The 20,122-nt window shown below is 35.7% G+C and overlaps 1 protein-coding gene across 9 annotated transcripts in view; it reads right to left on the bottom strand.

The window, feature by feature from the left end:
- Eda (ectodysplasin A) overlaps positions 1-20,122 on the bottom strand; it is a 410,232-nt gene that overhangs the window by 68,702 nt on the left and 321,408 nt on the right. For all 9 annotated transcript variants that reach the window (XM_045140343.1, XM_004660988.2, XM_045140344.1 and 6 more), the window contains exon 2: positions 12,631-12,736. In XM_045140343.1, coding sequence (XP_044996278.1) covers positions 12,631-12,736 — 106 coding nt within the window. The remainder of the gene's footprint in view (positions 1-12,630; positions 12,737-20,122) is intronic.

The following is a 20,122-nucleotide window of genomic DNA, read 5'->3' as shown; positions in this document are numbered from 1 at the left end:
CTACTGTTATGGTTTGAAGTATAACCCAAAGGCTCAAGTGTTGAAAGCTTGCCCACCAGCTGATGAAGCTTGGGGAAATGATAAAATCATGACAATTTTGACCTAATTATTGGATTAATCCCTTGATAGATTAATTCATATTTTCATGGTATTATTGGAGATAGTGTAACATAGGAGGTGAGCCTTATTAAGATGAAGTAGGTCACTTGAGAGCTTGCCTTTGAAGGCTATAGCTTGTCTCTGGTCTCTTCCTTGCTCTCTTGCTCATTGCTGACTGCCATGAAGTGAGAAGTTTTCCTTCAATATGTCCTTTGGCCATAATCTTCCTCCTTGCCACAGAAGTAACACAATGCAATCAGAAGAATATGAACTGACACTTCTAAAACTGTGAGACAAAAATAAATTTATCTTCCTTTAAGTTGATTTTCTCAGGTATTCTGTCAAAGTGATAAAAATCTTACTGCTTTTGTCATGTAAGATATAGCTACCTAATTGAATGGACCATTAATCACCATGAACACTTCATAGTAGGTCATAAAGTGAGATACTCAGTATCTGTGGAGATCTATAGTGAATTTTTAATCTCCTCATTAGTGGTGTTGATGAATTCACATTTGTAGTGATTTTGATACTAGAATTTTTTTTCTGTTCTTTACACTACTCAATTCCTAGAGCATCACTTTTCTCACATCTAGTAAAACCCTTTCTCTCATTTTAATTGGTTATCAGACAACTAATATCATAATATCAGTAAATAGCCTTTGTTTTCATATATAACACTATAATCTAGTAAGCTTGATGAAGTTGGTAGACCAATAAGTTTGGTGAGGTTGGTGCTATTTCTGTTATTAAGGGTCAAGTATGAGGCCTCAGTAGATTCAGAACCTTTCCCCATTGTTTACTATTATTCTTTTGGAGGTTCTAGACCATTTTTGGAACATTTTACTTGCATGATGAAATACCTGTGAATTGGGATGTATTGAAAATAATTGTATTATATTTTTAAACTTATCATTCTCTATATTCCTGGTTAATGAAAGAAACCAGATATAACAATAAGTGGTTTGTGATATTCATTAAAATTTTTTTGCAGTGCTGGGAATCAAACACAAAGTCTTACATTCATAACTATAGCCCCAGTCTATGATATCCAAGTTTTATTCTTTACTTTTTAATTCATTGGTGGGAGAAGAAAAAATAAATTTTAAGACAAACCTCACTTAAAATAAAGACTCCACCTTAATCTTGAGTAGCACTTCATATTTTTCTAAATGTTTTAGCATTTGTATCTGTTTTGGTTATCACAATCTTATAAGAAAATAACAGGATAATTTCTTTTCTCAACTATAAAGTCACAAAGAGATTTTGTTCTTTGAAAAAAAATCCTTATTCATTTTGTTCATAACCTGAAAATAGATGAATTGGCATTATTCTTATTTTATAGATTGATGCTAATAATTATGAATCCTTAAGCATATGCCATCAGTGGAGTAGGCATTTTATATTATTTATAACCTATATACCATTTTATCAAGGGACATATCATTACCATCTTAATATAACGAGAAACTTAGGCTGACAGAGGTTAATGTGATGTGGTGAAGGCCACAAAGCTATAGGTAGGATTTGAAATCAGGTCTATGTGGTTTTAAATTCTATATCCAAACTATTGCAAAGAGAAACTAAGGTTCAAAAGGTTATTTCATAATATTAGCATAAACTTTTCTTCATTGTGTGTGTATTTTACCCATATGTTAAGAGCTTAACTGCACTAAATTGGAGCCATGTTTCTGATAAGTTATGAATGATAGGAAGTGAGGAGAACAGATCAGATTTAAAATGCTGAACTGAACCTTGGTAATAAGCCTCTGAGATAAAATACATCACAAATATATCTTTCTCTTTTAAACAGGTTACAATGCAAACTCATGTTTTATAAAGAACTTTAGAAATGACTTGTAAAATAATACACTATTCAAAGCCATGCCTTTATGACTCATGTGAGAAGTATTATTTTTTCCTTTAGAACAAAATAGAGATTTAAATGTGTGACTTGAAATGTAAAGTTCCATTTTTGGAAGCATACATTTTATACTTAAAAATCTGTTCATTTCAATGTATCTTATTTTTTAAGATGAAATATACCTGAAATTCAAGGAGAGAATCAAATTAGTGTATTTACAATAACTGAACATCCTCTCAGGAGATACCATGAAACTATCATAAGAAATGCATTTTTCCTATTTTCTTTTTAAAGAAATAATATTTCTAAGTAGATTAGGATCAAAATATAGCAAATTGCCAAGTCAATCTTCTTGCTGCTCTTCTGGCACAATGTAAGATAACTATGTGCTTGCTGAATTTTATCAATAAAGATGACACTACTAACTTTCTGGCAGTAGGCCAGGTTCATGACTTGTTTTATTATAAGTAAAATAGATATGCTGAAAGTTGTAGTCTTTCGACTATAGCATGTGACAAATCATAGGTAGGTTAAACTCTGGGCTTGGCATGTATAGAATTCAGTGCAGCTAAACCCTTAAACAATTCACCTCACGCACTACATCACCAGATTCATTAAAGAGAGTGTATATTGAAAATGGTAGTCAAATGCAGCCAAGTTTCAATAGGCTACAGCAAAACATCTTCAGTACTTTAGAATTTCCAAAGTAGCTCCTGTCTGGATTTGTGAATATGTTTTTTTAAAATATATTTAAGTTATTTATTTATTTGAGAGAAAGAAAGAGGCAGAGAGAGGAGAGAATGGGTGCACCAAGGTCTCCTGCAAACAAATTACAGATGCATGTGCCCCTTGTGCATCTGGCTTACGTAGGTCCTGGATAACTGAACTGGGATCATTTGGCTTTGAAGGCAAATGCCTTAACTGCTAAGCCACCTCTCCAGCCCCGAATTTGTGAATATGTTTAAGGATAGCACATAGATGGTTTGTAAGCAAGCTGGGAATCTAGAACAAGACATAAATGTTCCATTTTGATGTTATCATATATCAATATAAGTACTCATCACTTATATGAATTATTTATTGGATTTTATCTGACATGAAAAATATAGGTTCTGAAGCTAGTGGGATGGCTTAGTAGTTAAGGCATTTGCCTGCAAAGCCAAAGGACCAGGTACTATTCCCCAGGACCCACGTTAGCCAGATGCACGGAGTGGAGCAGGTGTCTGGAGTTCATTTGCAGTGGCTGGAAGCCCTGGAGTGCCCATTCTTTGTCCCTCCCCTTCTTTCTCTGTTAAATAAATAAATAAATAAGAAAAATAAAGGTTCACAAATGCAGAAATCATGCCTTTGTCTTTTTGGTGTCCCTGGCTGTAATTGAACACTGTGCCTTGCCCATACCAGGTGCTTAATAAATCTCAGATTACTACTCTGTTCTCCCTCTACCCTTTCATTTGTGTTTACTATTTTCTACTTCTCCATCTAATTCAATCCTAAACCTTACTACCCTAACTCCTCTATTAATACTACTCTCCCTAATCTTTCTTACTGAATTCAACTGGATGAACAAGGCCCACTTTTTTCACTAGGCTTACTAAATTGGTAGGATGGAAGCTTGAGGTGCTAATAGATATTTTGGCCACCTTATAGAGAGAACACACCTAAAGAAGGAAGCACAGCTGAAAAATCCTGATGGCATCATTTAAACCCTAAGGGATAGCCTTGTTTTAAGCCAGCTACACTGGGGCCTTTACAGTTAAGTAAGTCACTAAATATCCCCCATATCTATCTTAAATGGAAGCCAGTTGCATCCAACTATCTATCATGTAAGAAAATCCTAACAGTTAATGACCTCTAGATCTGTTATTTCCAGCTCATATATCTTTCCTGAAATTCAGATGTATATCTCACACTGTTTATAAGTTTTTCTTTCCATGAATTTCCCAAAGGTACTTAAAACTCAGCCTATCTAAAACCACTCATCTTCTTCCCTTAATCATTATCTCAGTGAATAGTATAGAACTTTGCTAAAAACCTGGGTGGAGTGGCTGTCTTGACTTCTCTTTCTTTTCCTTCTATCAAATCACCAAGCCCTATTAGTTCCATCTATTGACCAAAGCTGTCTACTCCTGTCTCCACTGCTGTTCCTCAAATTTGAATACTTCCACTTTGTGTAGTGCTGCTATAGCAGCAGTTTCCATCAAGCCCTCATACCAATCAATTTTTCTCCAGACTTTGTCGAATTTTTAGTTAAGCTTTATATATTATAGTAGTATATGCATATATTTAGTGTAATAAGTCAAACAATATACAACTAGGTGAATAATCATTTAATATTTATCACCTAATTGGCTATGACCTGAGGTTACTAGTATCTTATGTTTGCTACTGCTTCTTCCCACAACTGTTCTATCTTGATATGCAAACAATTTTGGGAATTAAAAATAGTTCCCCTTTTAATGAAAGTAGAATCATATTATGCAATTTATGCTGAAATTTGCATTAAACAAACCTAGCAATATAGCATGGCTAGTCCTTCAGATCCAAGAACACAACTTCAACGTATTCATCTTAATAGTTATATACTACTCAGTAGCATGGTTATGTCATAATTATTTAACAAACTTATTTGCTATAGGTGTTACAGTCATCCTTTCTTTTGCCGCTGAAATAGTGATATAATAAATTTCCTTGTATACATGCCCTATGTACTAGTATTCTTATTTCTGTTGGGTTCCAAAAATTGTGAATTCTAGACCAAATGTACCCTGATGTTTAATTTGATTATATCCAAAATGGTTATAACAATTTATATTTTCTCCAGTAATACATATGAATTTTCTCTCTCTTGATTAGTAAAGAGTATTATTATATTGTGAAATTCTGCCAGTGCATTTATGTCTGTGTAGAAAAATGGCATGGCAAGTCCATTTTATTTTATCTATTTTTTAAAACTTAATGTTATCTATTTGTTTACAAAAGCATGAACATTAAGTCAGCTCCTCCCCACCCCAGCTGCAAATACTTGGTTTTCTTCCCCAGAGCAACCACCATTGCCAATTACAGATTTTCACAATTTACTTAGTCAGTTCCTAAGTAATTTTCAATCCTGTGTTTTTCAAATAGTATAGTAAAGAATCTTTATTGATAAATGGCTTTCCATGTACAACATAAAAATATATGTAGTCATAGAAGTGCAGCTGCTACATCAGATTATGTGAATTTAGCATTTAAAGACATTTGCCATATAATCTATTGTTGACATTGATTTTTTTTGCCTTTAGGGGAGTTTCTAAGTTCTCTAAAATGGATTCCAAAGTCCTGCATGATTTGACTCCTGCTGGTTATGTACACTTTCTTTTTAGATCTCTACACTAGCTATGCTGACTTCTTGCTGTTCCTTAAATGAGCTAAGTACCCTACTTTATCTTAGCCTATTTCTTTCTACTAGGTGCACTCTTCCCTCAAATCTTCATTTAGCATCTTTCAGGTTTCAGCTTGGACATTATCCTCATTAGGAGACTTTCCCTTACTTACCACATGTAGATCAGGTGCCAATGTGCCCAGTAGTACCCTGTGCTTACTCCATCACACCTCTCACGGCACTGTATTAAAACCATTCATTGTTAGTTTGATGAGGACAGCACCTAAGGTCTAACCTTGTTGATAACTGTTTCCCTATTGTCCAGAGTAGTGATCAATAAACACTGATTCAAAACTAGGTCCTACTTAATATATACTTATTGAATGAAAAAATGAATAAAAGGACATTGTAGAAGTTCCTTATCTTTCAGACAAGAAATCCAGAAGGTCAAGGAGTAGAATCTAAAGTAAGGCAGGGTGAGCCAACAGGTGTCTTCTGCCTACACATCTACATCTGTGTATGATATTTTAAGGAGCCATATGGAAGGGAGCTAACACTTCAGTACTTAGCTAACAAATTAACATTATAAGCCTTCACTTCTTGAAACCATTTGCATGCTCTTAATCTTTAGTGAGCCTCCTCATACATGCTAATGAAAAGGCTCATTGACCATCCAAATTAAAGCTGAGTATTTAATCATTCATATGTCATCTAATTGGTGAAAACTAGCCTAGTTATTATTGCTATATTACAGAAATCAGGACTAGTTAGGAGAAATCATATCAGAATTGGAAGGAAACAATTAGACCATCTATTTTACTAGTTTAGCATATTTTATTACTCTCATGCATCTAAGGGATATGATAAATTCTTATTGGCAACAGTACATACCTCACTAGAGGTTTCTCAGTGTAACATGGAATGACCAGACTTTAAGAGCTGGGTGTCCTTTGAGAAAATGCCTTAGATGGTTTTGAACCACTACTTTTACTCTAACCCTTTAGAATAAACTAAGATGGAGGCGATGAAGATAGCTCAGCAGTTAAGGGAGCTTGCTTGCAAAGCCTGCCCACCCAGGTTCACCCCTACAACAATGGGACATATAGCCAAGAATATCCAAACTTTTCTAGCTAGCTAGTCTGCCATTTATTTGCAGTCTGGTAGTTTGTAGTGACAAGAGACCATGTCTCAAAGAACGTGGAACAGACATCTTGAAGTTGTCTTTGGCTTCCACATGTGTGTTATGACACACCCTACCCCTCCACCAACAAACAAAGAATAAACTAAGATGGAAGAAGTGATACAAGAGTTCTAAGTCATACTGCTAAACTGCTAATGGCAGAGCCTGGATTAGAATCAAAATTGCTTGGCATAGAGATCACTACTCTTCCTAATGTTGGAAAATAAGCAACTATAAAGAAGTTGTTATGGAGAGACATTTAGATTAGTCAGGTCTGCCAGTTTTTAGGCAAGTAGGAGATTTCTTAAAGATATCTTAATATTTACAGCAATTTTATACTTGTGCATGTTTATAGCTACCCAATTCTGTGCTGATTAGTTGGTTCATTAATTAACTAATATTTATTTGATATGGGGTCTCATTGTGTGGCTAAGGCTGGTCCTCAACTCCTAGATTTGAATGATCATCCCATCTTTACCTCCCAAGCATCTGGTACTTCCATAAATCTGACTCATGATCCTATCTAAATTTTTAATAAGTGCATACTATTTTGGAAATTTGAAAATAAAAACATGAAAACGGGCTGGTGATGTAGCTCAGTGGTGACATGTTTTGCTATGAGCCCTTACGGTGTTGGCAGCCACAAGCAGCAGGCAACTTAGGGGATTTTATAACTGAATCCTCTTCAAGTTCACAGAAGGTAAGCTTTCAAAAGCTTAAATTTCTTCTTGTGAACAAGTCTCTGAACGTCTATCAGTTATCAAAATGATTTTGTCTTCTTCGTTTGATAATAGCCCAGTGATGGATCACTAAAAAGCAATAAATACAAGAGAAATACAAGAATAGGCAATTTTCAATTCTGCCATTTGCACAGACAGATCATCTCTTTTCATTGATGTCATAGCGATTTAAGTTCATTTTATCAATTTAATAGTAAATGTGCTCTCTTTATTCCATTGTTATTTTTAAGAAATTTAGAACAAAGGATATATTTCAATCTTAACTTGTTTATTTTCTTTACTATTTTATGTCAGTAGAAAAGAATACTAACTTCTTCAATCTGTCCAAAAGTGCACTATAAAGAAGAAATATTTCCAGGAGATAGTGACAAAGGGACACACGAATGCACACACAGAGCCAGACAAAATGAGTGAGGACTTACATGGAGAAATATGCAGGTGATTAACCATTTGTTATGATGACGTAGGGCAAAGTTTGTGGCTTGGATAGCACCAATGAGGAATAAAAGGACAATGTGTTAAAAGAGCACATCATTGCAGAAATTATAAAAGTTGTTCAAAAATCAAGTAGAGTGTACCAAATGGTGAGAGGACATACTAATGGTACTTAAATTTTTTTCAAGTATTTTTTGCATCTATTAACACTTTCAAAAAGTATTTTTATTTATTTGCAAGCAGGGAGAGACATAAGAGAGATAGGTACAGAGAGTAAGAAAGAATGGGTATGTCAAGGCCTCTAGCAGTAGCAAACAAACTACAGCCACACGCACCACTATTGTGCACTTGGTTTTACATGAGTACTGAGGAATTGAATCAGGGTTGTTAGGCTTTGTGGACAAGTGCCTTAAATGCTGATCCATCTCTCCAGCCCCACACTTTTGATCAATACAACAACTGCATGAAGTAAACCAGGTTAATCATTCCTAATTTTACAGGCAAAGAAATTGAGGCTTTGGGGGATGTGAACTTCTCCAAGATCTCATGACAGGTACTGTGGCAGAGACATCGGGACTGGGATCATAAATTGCTTCTTGGTTGTGTGTGTGTGTTTTTTATTAAACAATTTTGTACTTTTATTTCCTTGTGAAGACAGAAATACCAAGGGCAGGTAGGTGTGGAGAGATATTAAGATTTTCATTGACATCTGGGGAGAACAGATGCTTTTCAATAATATTTGTAAACTAAGGAAACACCTTGACAATTCTGGATTCATATTGTCTGATTCCAAGGTCTCATGACTTCCAAAATATATTGTATATTCCATAGAGTACTCTGAAGGCTTGACCACCTACAGCTTTTAGAAGATGAGCTTCAGAAGAAAATCCTGGCATAGATTTCTGAGACTTTTATGACTAAACATAGACCATAAAGTGACCATGCTTTCCTTGAAGGACAATAGTGACCAAAAGGCTTCATAGGATTAGTAAAAATGAACCTCAAAACTATTTGGAAAAATTCAAGACAAAAGCCATGAATTTAGTGTACAGGTGTAGTAAAGAAACATGAATTTGGGTTGGAGAGTTGGCTTAGTGGTTAGGGTGCTTGCCTGAAAAGTTTAAGGACCCATGTTTGGCTCTGTAGATCCCACATGCATGCATCTGGAGCTTGACTGAGTGGCTGGAGGCCCTGGCATGCCAATTCTCTCCCCACCTCCCCCCATCTTGCTCTCACTCTCGTAAACATGCCAGTCTGTTGTGCTTGCTTCAAAATAAATAAATAAAGACAGACAGAAAAGTAAAAGGAATTTAACCTATTTCTACCTCTTACTCTGCTTAGAATAGTTTATGGTCTGACTCACTTCTTTAATGGAAAGTCCTTTATATGTATAAAGCAGAGTCAGTGCAATGTCTTGAGATAGTAATTTAGGATTAAAACTACTTGGCTGCCTAATAGGTACCTTAAATTGACTACTGCTTAATAATTTGGTATTTTTAAATTAAAATATTGGAATATATTTATTGTATCCTGTGACAGATTTCATAAAGATAATTTATTTCAGGTATATCATAGACTTTGACCATATTCACAGTCATACCCTCTCTTCACTCTCCACATTTCTCCCTCTCCTGCTAAATTCTTGGTTCTTTTCCCCTATAACTTCATATTCCTTCTCCCTTGTTCATCCTCATTTCAGAAAAGACAATTTTCCTTATTTAATTCCTTACCTCCACCCTGGGATCCTTCTTGGCTCTTCTCTGCCTTTAACCAAAATACTTTGGACAATCTGAAAATCCTGTCAGCCATTCCTTCAAAATTTCCTCAGATTCCAACCTCTTTTTGGAATCATCTATATTGCCTCCACCATATTCTTAAGCCACTACCATTTCTTGCCTGGATGCTGTCTCCTTAAGGGGGTTTCCCTGCTCCTGTTTTTTCTTCCTGAATCATTTTTGATAGGGAAGTCAAAGTATTCTGTTAAAATATAAGTCAAATTCTGTCTTCTCTCTGCTTAAATTCTAATCATGTCTTATCTCATGCAGAATTAAGGCAGAACTCTTGCTCTGGACCACAAGACTCAAGACTGGATTTTACAGTCTGTTCTCATCTCCTTGTTTCTTGCTTTTACTTTGATCTAGCTACAGATCTTTCTAGAACATATCAAACCTCCTTTTGTTTCAGAGCTTTTACATTTTTGTTGCCTTTTGTCTCTGAAAAACACAAGGCTTATACTTTCATTTCACTCAGTTCTCTTCTCAAATGTTCCCTTATCACAGAGATATTCTCTACCTTGTAGCACTCCATTATTTTGCACACTCTTTTTCTGCATATTTTTCTTCATAGTACTTATCTCCACCGGATTTGTTTTCTGTTTATCTCTGCACTGGAAGTAAAGCCCCTTGAGAGAAGAAGAAATATTTATTGAGGGTCTGTTGTGCACTAGACCCTTTTCTAAGTAGTGGGAATATAAAAATAAACCAAACAAATACAAATATTCTTATGGTTCCTCTAGTGTTATATAAACTAGTTGTATTTTCTTAGTAAATATTTGAAGAATGTATTGGATAAGTAAAGCATACATTTAGCAGTGTAACAAGACTGGTTCAAACAAAAAAGGAGTTTTGGATTGGTGTGCCAACTTTTACCTCATTGATGCACTTGCCATATCTAAAGAAATAGCTCTTTCACTGCCCAGGTGAAAGGCTGATTATCTTAGACAATGCTAGAACCACCAGTTATTCCATATTCATTTTTTTTTTCGAGGTAGGGTCTCACTCTGGTCCAGGCTGACCTGGAATTAACTATGTAGTCTCAGGGTGGCCTTGAACTCACGGTGATCCTCCTACCTCTGCCTCCCGAGTGCTGGGATTAAAGACGTGCGCCACCATGCCTGGCATATTCCTAACACTAATGCAGTTTTAGATTCCATAAAGCTATACTGAGCAATGTAAATAATACATTGTATACAGCACAGTGTAATTAATACATAATACAATGCAATACCTGGGTTACATGAAAAACTTGACATTGGTACAAAGTGACTAGAGTAACAAATCAGGAGGAAAGTATATAAGAGGTGCTAAAAATAACATGAGACTTTGTTCTTGACTAGACAGGAAAATTATTTTATATCAAGACAGAACAAACACTCTAAGGAAGATTAGTTTTAGAGATGTTGGTAGCCAGATCCAGATAAAGTGGTTTGGGGAAGAAGAGAAAAATGTCTTTTGTTAAAAAAAAGAGATATTTTTCTTTATTTGTTTGCAGGAAGAGGGAGGGATGGGTGGGTGGAGAGAGGGAGGGAGAGAGAGAGGGAGAAAGAATAGGCATGCCAGGGCCTCTTGCTACTGCAAACAAACTTCAGAAACAAGTGCTACTTTGTGTATCTGGCTTTACTGCCATTAATCACTAAGCCATCTCCCCAGCCCCAAACTGTCTTCTTCAAGAGAAAACTTAGGAGGCTAGATGAAGAGGTCAGTCTTATAAGTCTAATGAGTTCCCACTTGGAGAGGGAAGGAAAGTCATGGCTACCATAGAAAATTGAATTGCTATTATCACCTCCTCTTTGGTAACTGTGTAATAAGAATTATTTGGTAATATTAGAAATAACCAAGGCAAAGAGTAAAAAATAAACCCCCAAGTATCAGAGGGTAAGATGATTAGGAGAGCAAAGGGACAATGACTTTCAATTCCTAGGTTCCACCTAGCCAAGAGACTTCTAGGAAACTGGCTACAAGCTGGTGAATAATGGGTACATTTTACTTCATGGCCTACATTTCTAAGAAATGTTTCATCAATATAAAATTTCCACTCTAGAAAACAGCCCCACTAGCCCAGTTTTCTCTTTAAAGACTCAATGCTGCTATCAACTCAACTGAGTAGAAAACCCTGCTTGCCTCTTTATATGTTCTTTTATTATAAAGCTCTTGTTCCACTCTTTCAGAACTCATCCAGTGCTACTTCTTGCATTTATTGACACAGTTGTGGCCCCATCTCTTCAATTGCTTCCACTTTCTGGAAATGATTCTATCATTAGCTCTTATTCCTATTGGCAAATGCTAGCTTAAAAATCTCATTTTCATCTTTATAAAATCATATTGCTTTGTAACCCCCTACAGACACATATTATTGGCAGTTGTAGCCAAATACATGCTGTCTTTGAATCCAGATGGCTTTGCAACAGCCTAAAGCTATGCATTTTATAAGCCCCTGTGCCAAAGGGGTAGCATTCTGTCAATTAACATAGTAATATTGAAACTGAGTGATTGAAAGACCTTGTTCAAGATGTAGCTCTACATTTTGTGATATTCACAGAATGCAAGGTAGTTATCGCAAAACTATTATACCATAATAAGGATGGCTTTAATTGGTACACCACTGCCTAGACAAAGGGGCAGTCAAAATTATAATGTTACAACACCAGCAATGAGACAAATACTAAGTAAGACTTTAGGATCATACAAAGGGAAATAAAACCTTATCTTCAAGGAACTTGTGGAGTGACTCTACAAACTTTAGTTTAGTTTTGAACATGGTAGCAGATAATCAACTTTGATATTATTCTCATTGGAAATAAGATATCATTGTAAATACCATCATGGCAAAACACTCTATCAATTACAAAATTCTCTTGCTAGCCCTAGCAGATATGGTGTGTTTTCAGGAGAGAGGAGATCCTTATAGATATGATGTTGAGGAATATAAGGTACTATGACCTTCAAACTAAAGGTTGCTGGATTACTCCAGAAGAAGTTTAAGGAGGTGAGATCCTTATGTCATTAGTTCTATGTCAAAGAGCTGATTTAGTTGATCAGGCTGCATAAATCTTCCATGATCTTTGGACAATATATAAGATAATATATGAGATAATAAAAGGTATTTTATTAACAGATAACTAAAAACCCCCAGAAAACTCAGAATGGATAAAGGATTACTTGAGTAGATTTACCATCTGTTCCTTCACTGCTTTTGCTTCTTTTATTGCGGCGAACACGCCTACTTTCCTCCTCAGAATATGACTTTTCATCAGGGAAGAAGAAATTCAGCATGGCCATCTGCAAAAATAACAAGTATATGAGTCAAGGGTTGATCCCAGTTGGCCATAGCCATTAAAATAAACAAAAACAAAACACCAGCTAGCTTTCAATAGATAGTCTACTTTTACCTTAAATTCAACATAACAAAAGCTAGAACCCATCTTTTACTCCATCGATTACTCCATCAAACAAATGCCTTTATTTTTGATATTATTACCCAACCATGTTGGCATACAATTTTGATTAATATCTGAATCCTCATCTACCCTGAATATCTAAGAGATATCATTCAGCTTACATTTGTCCATGAATTTCTGGGGTTTGCTAAAAATTTCTATTATCCCTCACTTAACACTGTGCCTACCCAGAAGTAACCTTAAATTTGCTACCGTCCCTTGGGCTTCACTATTATACACCTCTGATTCTGCCATGCTCCCATGTATGCTGTACTTTTGGTTTGTTCACAGAGTGCCAAACATCCAATGCTGAGGTACCATGTATGCAGTGTCCTTATGGGAGTTTGTCAGGGCAAAGTACATAATTATTTTCTGTCTTTTTAAAGCTCCTACTACACTTGTGGTCTATAAAGGCTCATTTTGGTCAAATAAAAAAGGTAATTATTTTTTTCAATTCTGTTTGGTAGTTTTGAGAGAAAAGTCTGCCTATAACTCAACAGTAAGGTAACTGAATAAAAAGTAAGTTTTGTGTTAAAAAAATCACAACTCAGATGGAGAGATGGCTTAGTGGTTAAGGGGCTTGCCTGTGAAGCCGAAGGGCCCATGTTTGATTTCTCTCCAGATCCCATGTTAGCCAGATGCACACAGGTGAGGCAAGTGCAAGGTCGCATATGCCCACTAGGTAGCTGAGGCCCTGGTACACCAATTCTCTCTCTGTCTGTCTGTCTGTCTGTCTTTCTCTCCCTAAAAGGAAAAAAAAAAAAAGACAGACAGACAACTCATTTTGACCATTGTTTCTCTGTTATAATTCAAAATGCCTAGTTTTGGAATAAAACAGTGTATTTCATATGAGAATAGGTCAAGTTCCTTCAACAGTAATAGCTTAAATATATACTTGCTGAACTGAATCAAAAATCTTTCAACATGGGCTGGAGAGATGGCTCAGCATTTAAGGCACTTGCCTTCAAAGCCAAAGGACCCATGTTTGATTTCCCAGGATCCATGTAAGCCAGAAGCACAAGGTGCCACATGCATCTGGAGTTCATTTGCAGTGGCTGGAGGCTCTAGCGCACCTATTCTCTCTATATATATATCTGCCTCTTTCTCTTTCTCAAATAAATAAAATAAATAAAAATAAAAATAATTCAGCACAAGTGCTTCCTGTGGTAAAATGTATGTAAGGTAAAAAATGGACAAAGGTATAGACTTGAGTGATTCTAAATGAAACTCTACCACTTTGTAGTTGTGTAATCTTGGGAAAATTTCTTAAGATAGAATTTATTCATCAGAAAGTAGGGATCATACTAGTACTTTGCTCATAAAGCAATTGTAGAGGTTAGTTTAGTCCCCAGAACAGAAATACAGAGTCAATAAATGTTAGCTATTACTATTATGCTTAAAATTAATCTTCAAAATATACTAGTTACTTTGAAACTTAAAGAACAAATGAATGTATTGTCATCCTAGTATCAGTTCAAAAAATAGTAATCCCATAACATTCATATTTGATATATCTTTTTTCTCTTTTTAACATTGATGGCATTTTTAAATACAATTTATTTTTTTAATCCCCATCCCCTCCTACTCCTCTCCTTCTTCTCCCCATTTCCCTCATTGCTGTGTTTTTCCCTTCTGCTTATATCACAAAAGATTACATCCTTTTGTCCCATATTCTAGCTCATCTTTATATTTCATTTTTGGTTACAGTTGATGCATCTCTTAATAGTTGGAAAAAAATAGGCTGTACCCAAGAAAATCTTAATATTTTACACAAAGTTTCTGCTATCATTGTGATTTACTGATTATATCAAACAATTATACATTACATAATGACATAATTATGTTTCACACACTTATACCTTAGCATTTACCAGGGTATATTCATTAACTAGATAACAAATAAATAAATAAAGCCAGCCCATAAATTATCAGTAAGATTGTATTTTAAAACTTATTTAGGTTGAACTACATGAAATTGCCTTTTTTGTATATAAAAAAATAGTTGAACAGCAGCAATTTTACATGATTTAATTTATCATTATTTTGGAGTTACTTGATGGGAATAGAAAATACATTTTCCCATATCACTGGCATAATAAAGCCTGGTTAGCCCTACAGAAAGATATTTAACCCACAATATTAATAAGTTATTATACTAATAATAGTATCAATCCAAACTATATTTAAAATAAAATTTTAATCATGCCAGATATGGTGGCATATACTTCTAATCCCAGCACTCGGGAAGCTGAGGCAAGAGGACCATAATCTTGAAGCCAGTTTGGGATCCACAATAAGATCCTATCCCCAAACCAACCAATCAGTTAAAACAAGATTCCAGGAGTTAGACAGATGGCAAAGTGGTCAAAAACATCACCTGTGTAAGCATTAGGGCCTGAGGAGATGTGAGAGATCCCCTGAGGAGTTCTATCACTAGGACCCACATAATAAGCTTGGTTGTAGCTACACACATGTGACCCCAGTCCTGTAGGAGATTAGAGACTGGAGAAGAAATGGCAAGCTACAGGATCAATAAGAGATTCTGGCTCAAAAAACAAAAACAAAAACAAACTGGTGGCAGAGTGATGGGCAGGACACCTGACATTCTGCTCCAGCCTGTGATTGCATGGAGCATCACATGGGCATATTAACATGTATATAACACCCACATCCACACACACCACACTCCAACCCACCCCAGCCCAACGCACCACAATCCAACACACACCTACATACATATACACTCACATGCATATGCATGTACACACACACACACACACACACACACACACACACACACACACAAACAAACAAGCAAAAATGACTCCTAATCATTCTGGGATGAAATAATTTTCTTTGATTAGTTTGAGTAGTAGAGTTTAGGTATTTGGGATAGAAATTAGTCATAATTCAGGGCTTAATGAATATGTGGAGGACTGTTTGCTTGTATGTTCAATGGCCCAAGTCCATTATAATTCTTGAGGTTTTTTTTTTTTTGATTTTGTGATAATTTTATTCATGTACAGAGGCTTTGAGTCTCTGACTTATTTTCTTAGTATCTGGTTCTAATAGTAGGATTAGAAAGTCAGAAGGTAGAATATTTTTTTTTGGGGGGGATGAAGTAGGGTCTCACTCTAGCCCTGGCTTAGAATATTTTTTAAAGCTCAATGTAAGGATTTTTATTTTTATTTATTTATTTATTTATTTTTATTGGCTTTTTATTGTCACAATTATATTACAGAGTAATAAATGCTCTGTAGAGGGGAGCTTAAGATTGCCTGGGAATGAAAGGAAGCATCTAATAGAGACCAAGAATATATGAAGCTTCTTAGAATAGATGCTACCACTGTGAGTCCTGAGAGATATTAAGTATTTAGTAATAAATGGGAAATAAAAAAGAATTCCAGGCTGGAGAGATGGCTTAGTGGTTAAGGTGTTTGCCTGCAAAGCCAAAGGACCCACGTTGCATTCCCCAGGACCCACATTAGCCAGATGTACAAGATGACACATACATCTGGAGTTCATTTGCAGTGGCTGGATGCCCTGGCACAACCATTCTTCCCCCGCCCCTCCTCCCTCCCTCACTCTGTCTCTCTCTCAAAAAAAATAATAAAAATAAAATATTTTAAAAAGGAATTCCAGACAAAGAGAGATTGTGTTTATACATTAAGAGGAAAAATAATAGTAGTTTTTAGAACTACAAGTAACTTAGAAGCAGTACTAGGAGGTGGGGAGGAAATGGCGAGAAATGAACCAAGGGGTGGTAAGAGTTGTATAATTAAATCATGTTAGAAATTTCCACTTGATCTTACAGCAGGTTTCCTTTTCTAAATTTTTTAACTCTATGAAAATTTATGATACAATTTGCTTATGGTAAAGTGTAATTTTAAAGTATAGTTTGAAGAGATTTTGAAAATGTACACACCTTTGTAATTCTCACCTAGCTTAAGATATAGAATATTTTTGTCACTGAACAATTTCTTCTTGTGTCCTTTTCAGTCATTCTCTAGTACCTTCTGCCCCAAAGCAACTGCACTTCTAATTTCTATCATCACAGTTTAGTTTTTCCCATTCTTGTCTAGAAGCATGATATATAATTCTCATTTGAAGTGAATATGACATTTCATTCAGTGTGTCTGTGAGATTCATTTATATTACATGTGTAGGTATATTATTTCTTTTTTAGTGCTGAGTAGTATTTTATCGTAAGGATCTATATTAGTTAATTTCTTATTGTTGTGGCCAGATACCTAAACAGAAGCAACTTAAGGAATGATGGGTTTGTTTTGGCTTACTGTCTATCATGGTGGGGAGGAGATGGCAGCAAAAGCATGAAGCAGAGCAGGTTGCATTACGTTCACAATCAGGAAGCAGAGAGAAATCAATGAATGCAGCTCTGATGCATATCTCCTTTTAAAAAATATTATTTATTTGTATGTGTATGTGTGTATGCACGTGCACTAGGGTCTCTTGCTGATGCAAATGAATACCAGATGCTTGCACTACTTTTTTGTGTCTGGCTTATGAGGTTGGCTTGGGAATTGAACTTTGGCAGGCAGGCTTTGCAAACAAGCACTTTTAACTGTTGAACCATCTTCCAAGATCCCCGTTCTTTTTTATTCAGTCTGAGACTCCAGTCCATAGAATGATGCCACCCATAGTTAATGTGGGACCTCCTACCTCAATTAATCTAGAATAACCCTCACAGTCATTCCCAAATATTTGTTTCCATGGTGATTCTTAAACTTGTCAGGTTGATATCCAGAGACTAACTATCATAGGTTCTATCACCTTTTTATGATTGACTGATTTACTTATTATTAAGTAGAAACTTTGTATGGTCACATAATATATTGGTACCATCATTTCCTTCCTTCCTATCTCCCCTACACTGAATAGATGCATTCATCTATTTCTGGACATTATTTCCACTTCTGGGCTATAATGAACAAAGATGATATGAATATTCATGTATAAAACTTGTATGGATAGGTCTTCATTATTCCTGGATAGATACCCCAGTATGGAGCCTTTGTGTTATATGATTGGTATTTGTTGTAAGAAAGTACCAAATTGTTTTTCAGAGTGATCATACTCATGTGCCCACCAATAATGTGTGAGAGTCCCAGTGCTTGGGAACACATGGTATTCATACCAGTTTTAATTGTAACCATTCTAGTGGATGTAAAAATGTTTCATTTTTTAGTCCTTAAGCTTCTTATTTATTTATTTATTTTTATTTGGAATTTTGTGGCATGAACATATTATATATTGGTCATATTCCAACTGGGTTATAGTCTTATATTCCCATTCCCTCATCCATATTCCACTGAGGGCCATCTTCAGTGGGGTTATTAGCTTTAATTGTGGGGTCATGAATGTTTCAGTCAGTTTCTGTGTGTTGGGGGGGTAGTGGGCAATGCTTCAGAACATACCTTCCTACCCTGTGGCTTTTAACTTCTTCCCACAGTGTTCCTTGAGCCATGGAGGGTATAGTATAAGTCACCTTTAGTGTTAAACTCTCAGCATCATCTAACTTTCTGTTAAGCTCCTTTTCAAAGGTACCATGCTGTCAACAAGATTTCAATTCACTTGCCTGTACCATCTTTCCTAGACCCTTCAAATTAGCTGAATATACTCTTCTTTAGGTTTCAAATCTAGTTAAGATACCGATTAGACTCATGTGTAAATGGCATAAGCAGGCAATGAGTATGGTTTTAAATGGCATTTCCAGTAAAGTATACATTGTCTGGTAGCTTAGAAGTCATTTATTTACTGTCTTATCCCTGGCTGTAATCAGACAGGTTAATATGTCACATCCTCAAGTTCTATAAGGCTATGTTATTGTAGTATAATACTACACCCATGAAGAGGGGATTATGAAATGTAAATGGAGAATCTCTGGAGCCATTATAACTAAGTACAATCCTAGAGATTCTTTCATATTTTCTGTACTTCCTCATGAGCGCAGCTCCTAAGGGAGGTCTGGTAAGGAGTCTTCTGCCTTCTTATGTCCTGGTGGTGGCAGTAAGAGCAATTGTTCACATATTAAGGGCACCAAAGTATCTGATGACGGCTTATAAGAACTCAAGTTCCTAGAACAGGAGTGCTGAGGGAAAAGCAAACTTCTGTAGATAGCAGAAACAATTCCAGCTTCTATGGATATAGCAGTATCTCAGGGTCCCTCAAGAGAAGCTGTTAATGGGTACAGGATATGTATAAGTCATGTGTTCATTAGAAGGGGACTGCCTGAATATGAAAATGCTTTTGATAGTTTATATTTTCCCAAATAGCAGAAGAAAATAGTATAAAATACTGTTTTAAATTAAAAAAAAATATTCCCTATTCACAGTACTCTTATTTGAGTCTCAATTAGAGGCATGAGGGAAAACTATCCTTTATATAGTATAATGGTAGAGACTAAAATCAGTGGCTTTTCATGCAAGACGTTTGAATTTAAGCTTTGGTTTTACATTTGTTAGCATGGCCTCCAGAGGCAAGTTGTAGAATATGAGCAAAACAGCCTTCTCTTTTAGAATACTGCTTTCCTGTTGCACAAGGGAGGAGGCAACAGGAATGTTGGCCACAGCCAGGCATTTTGCTCAAGGCAAAGAAAATCTAATTCTTTACACTTTATTAAGTGATTACATTCTTGTTTCCTCTGGTAAAATTACATGGTAAACAGCACCTGCAGATTACAGGGATCTCAGCTGGAAACAATTCGTTAACAGTGAGACATGAGGGATACATCTATTATTGGTAGTGACTCTCCAGATATTACTACACACATATTTTTCTAATGTTAGAGCTCAAAAAATTATTGGATACTTTTTCACATGACATAGAATGAATTTAATTCATTTTATATTTCGTTGCTAATGTACTTGATTATACTTGATGACTCATAGGAAATGACTCACAAGATTTTTGAGGTAAGGGACCCACCTCATCCAGTTTTGTATAAACTAGTGCCTAGTCCTGGCCCAGGCACATTGTAGGCTCCTAATAAATATCTGTCTGTTAAAAGAATAATTTAAGTATCTTAGTCCATTTGTGCTGTTATAACAAAGTATCTGAGAGTAGGTAATTTATAAAGCCCATAAATTACTTTTCTCACACTGTTTGTCTTTTCACAGACAAGATAAAGGCACAGCAAATTCGATTGATTGGTGAGGGCTGGCTTTTGCTTTTAGGATGCCTTGTTGATGCATCCAGAAGGAAGAAACGC

Source organism: Jaculus jaculus, chromosome X, assembly GCF_020740685.1.
Source record: "Jaculus jaculus isolate mJacJac1 chromosome X, mJacJac1.mat.Y.cur, whole genome shotgun sequence".
NCBI lineage: Eukaryota > Metazoa > Chordata > Mammalia > Rodentia > Dipodidae > Jaculus > Jaculus jaculus.
This window is presented reverse-complemented; position numbering and strand designations above follow the sequence as displayed.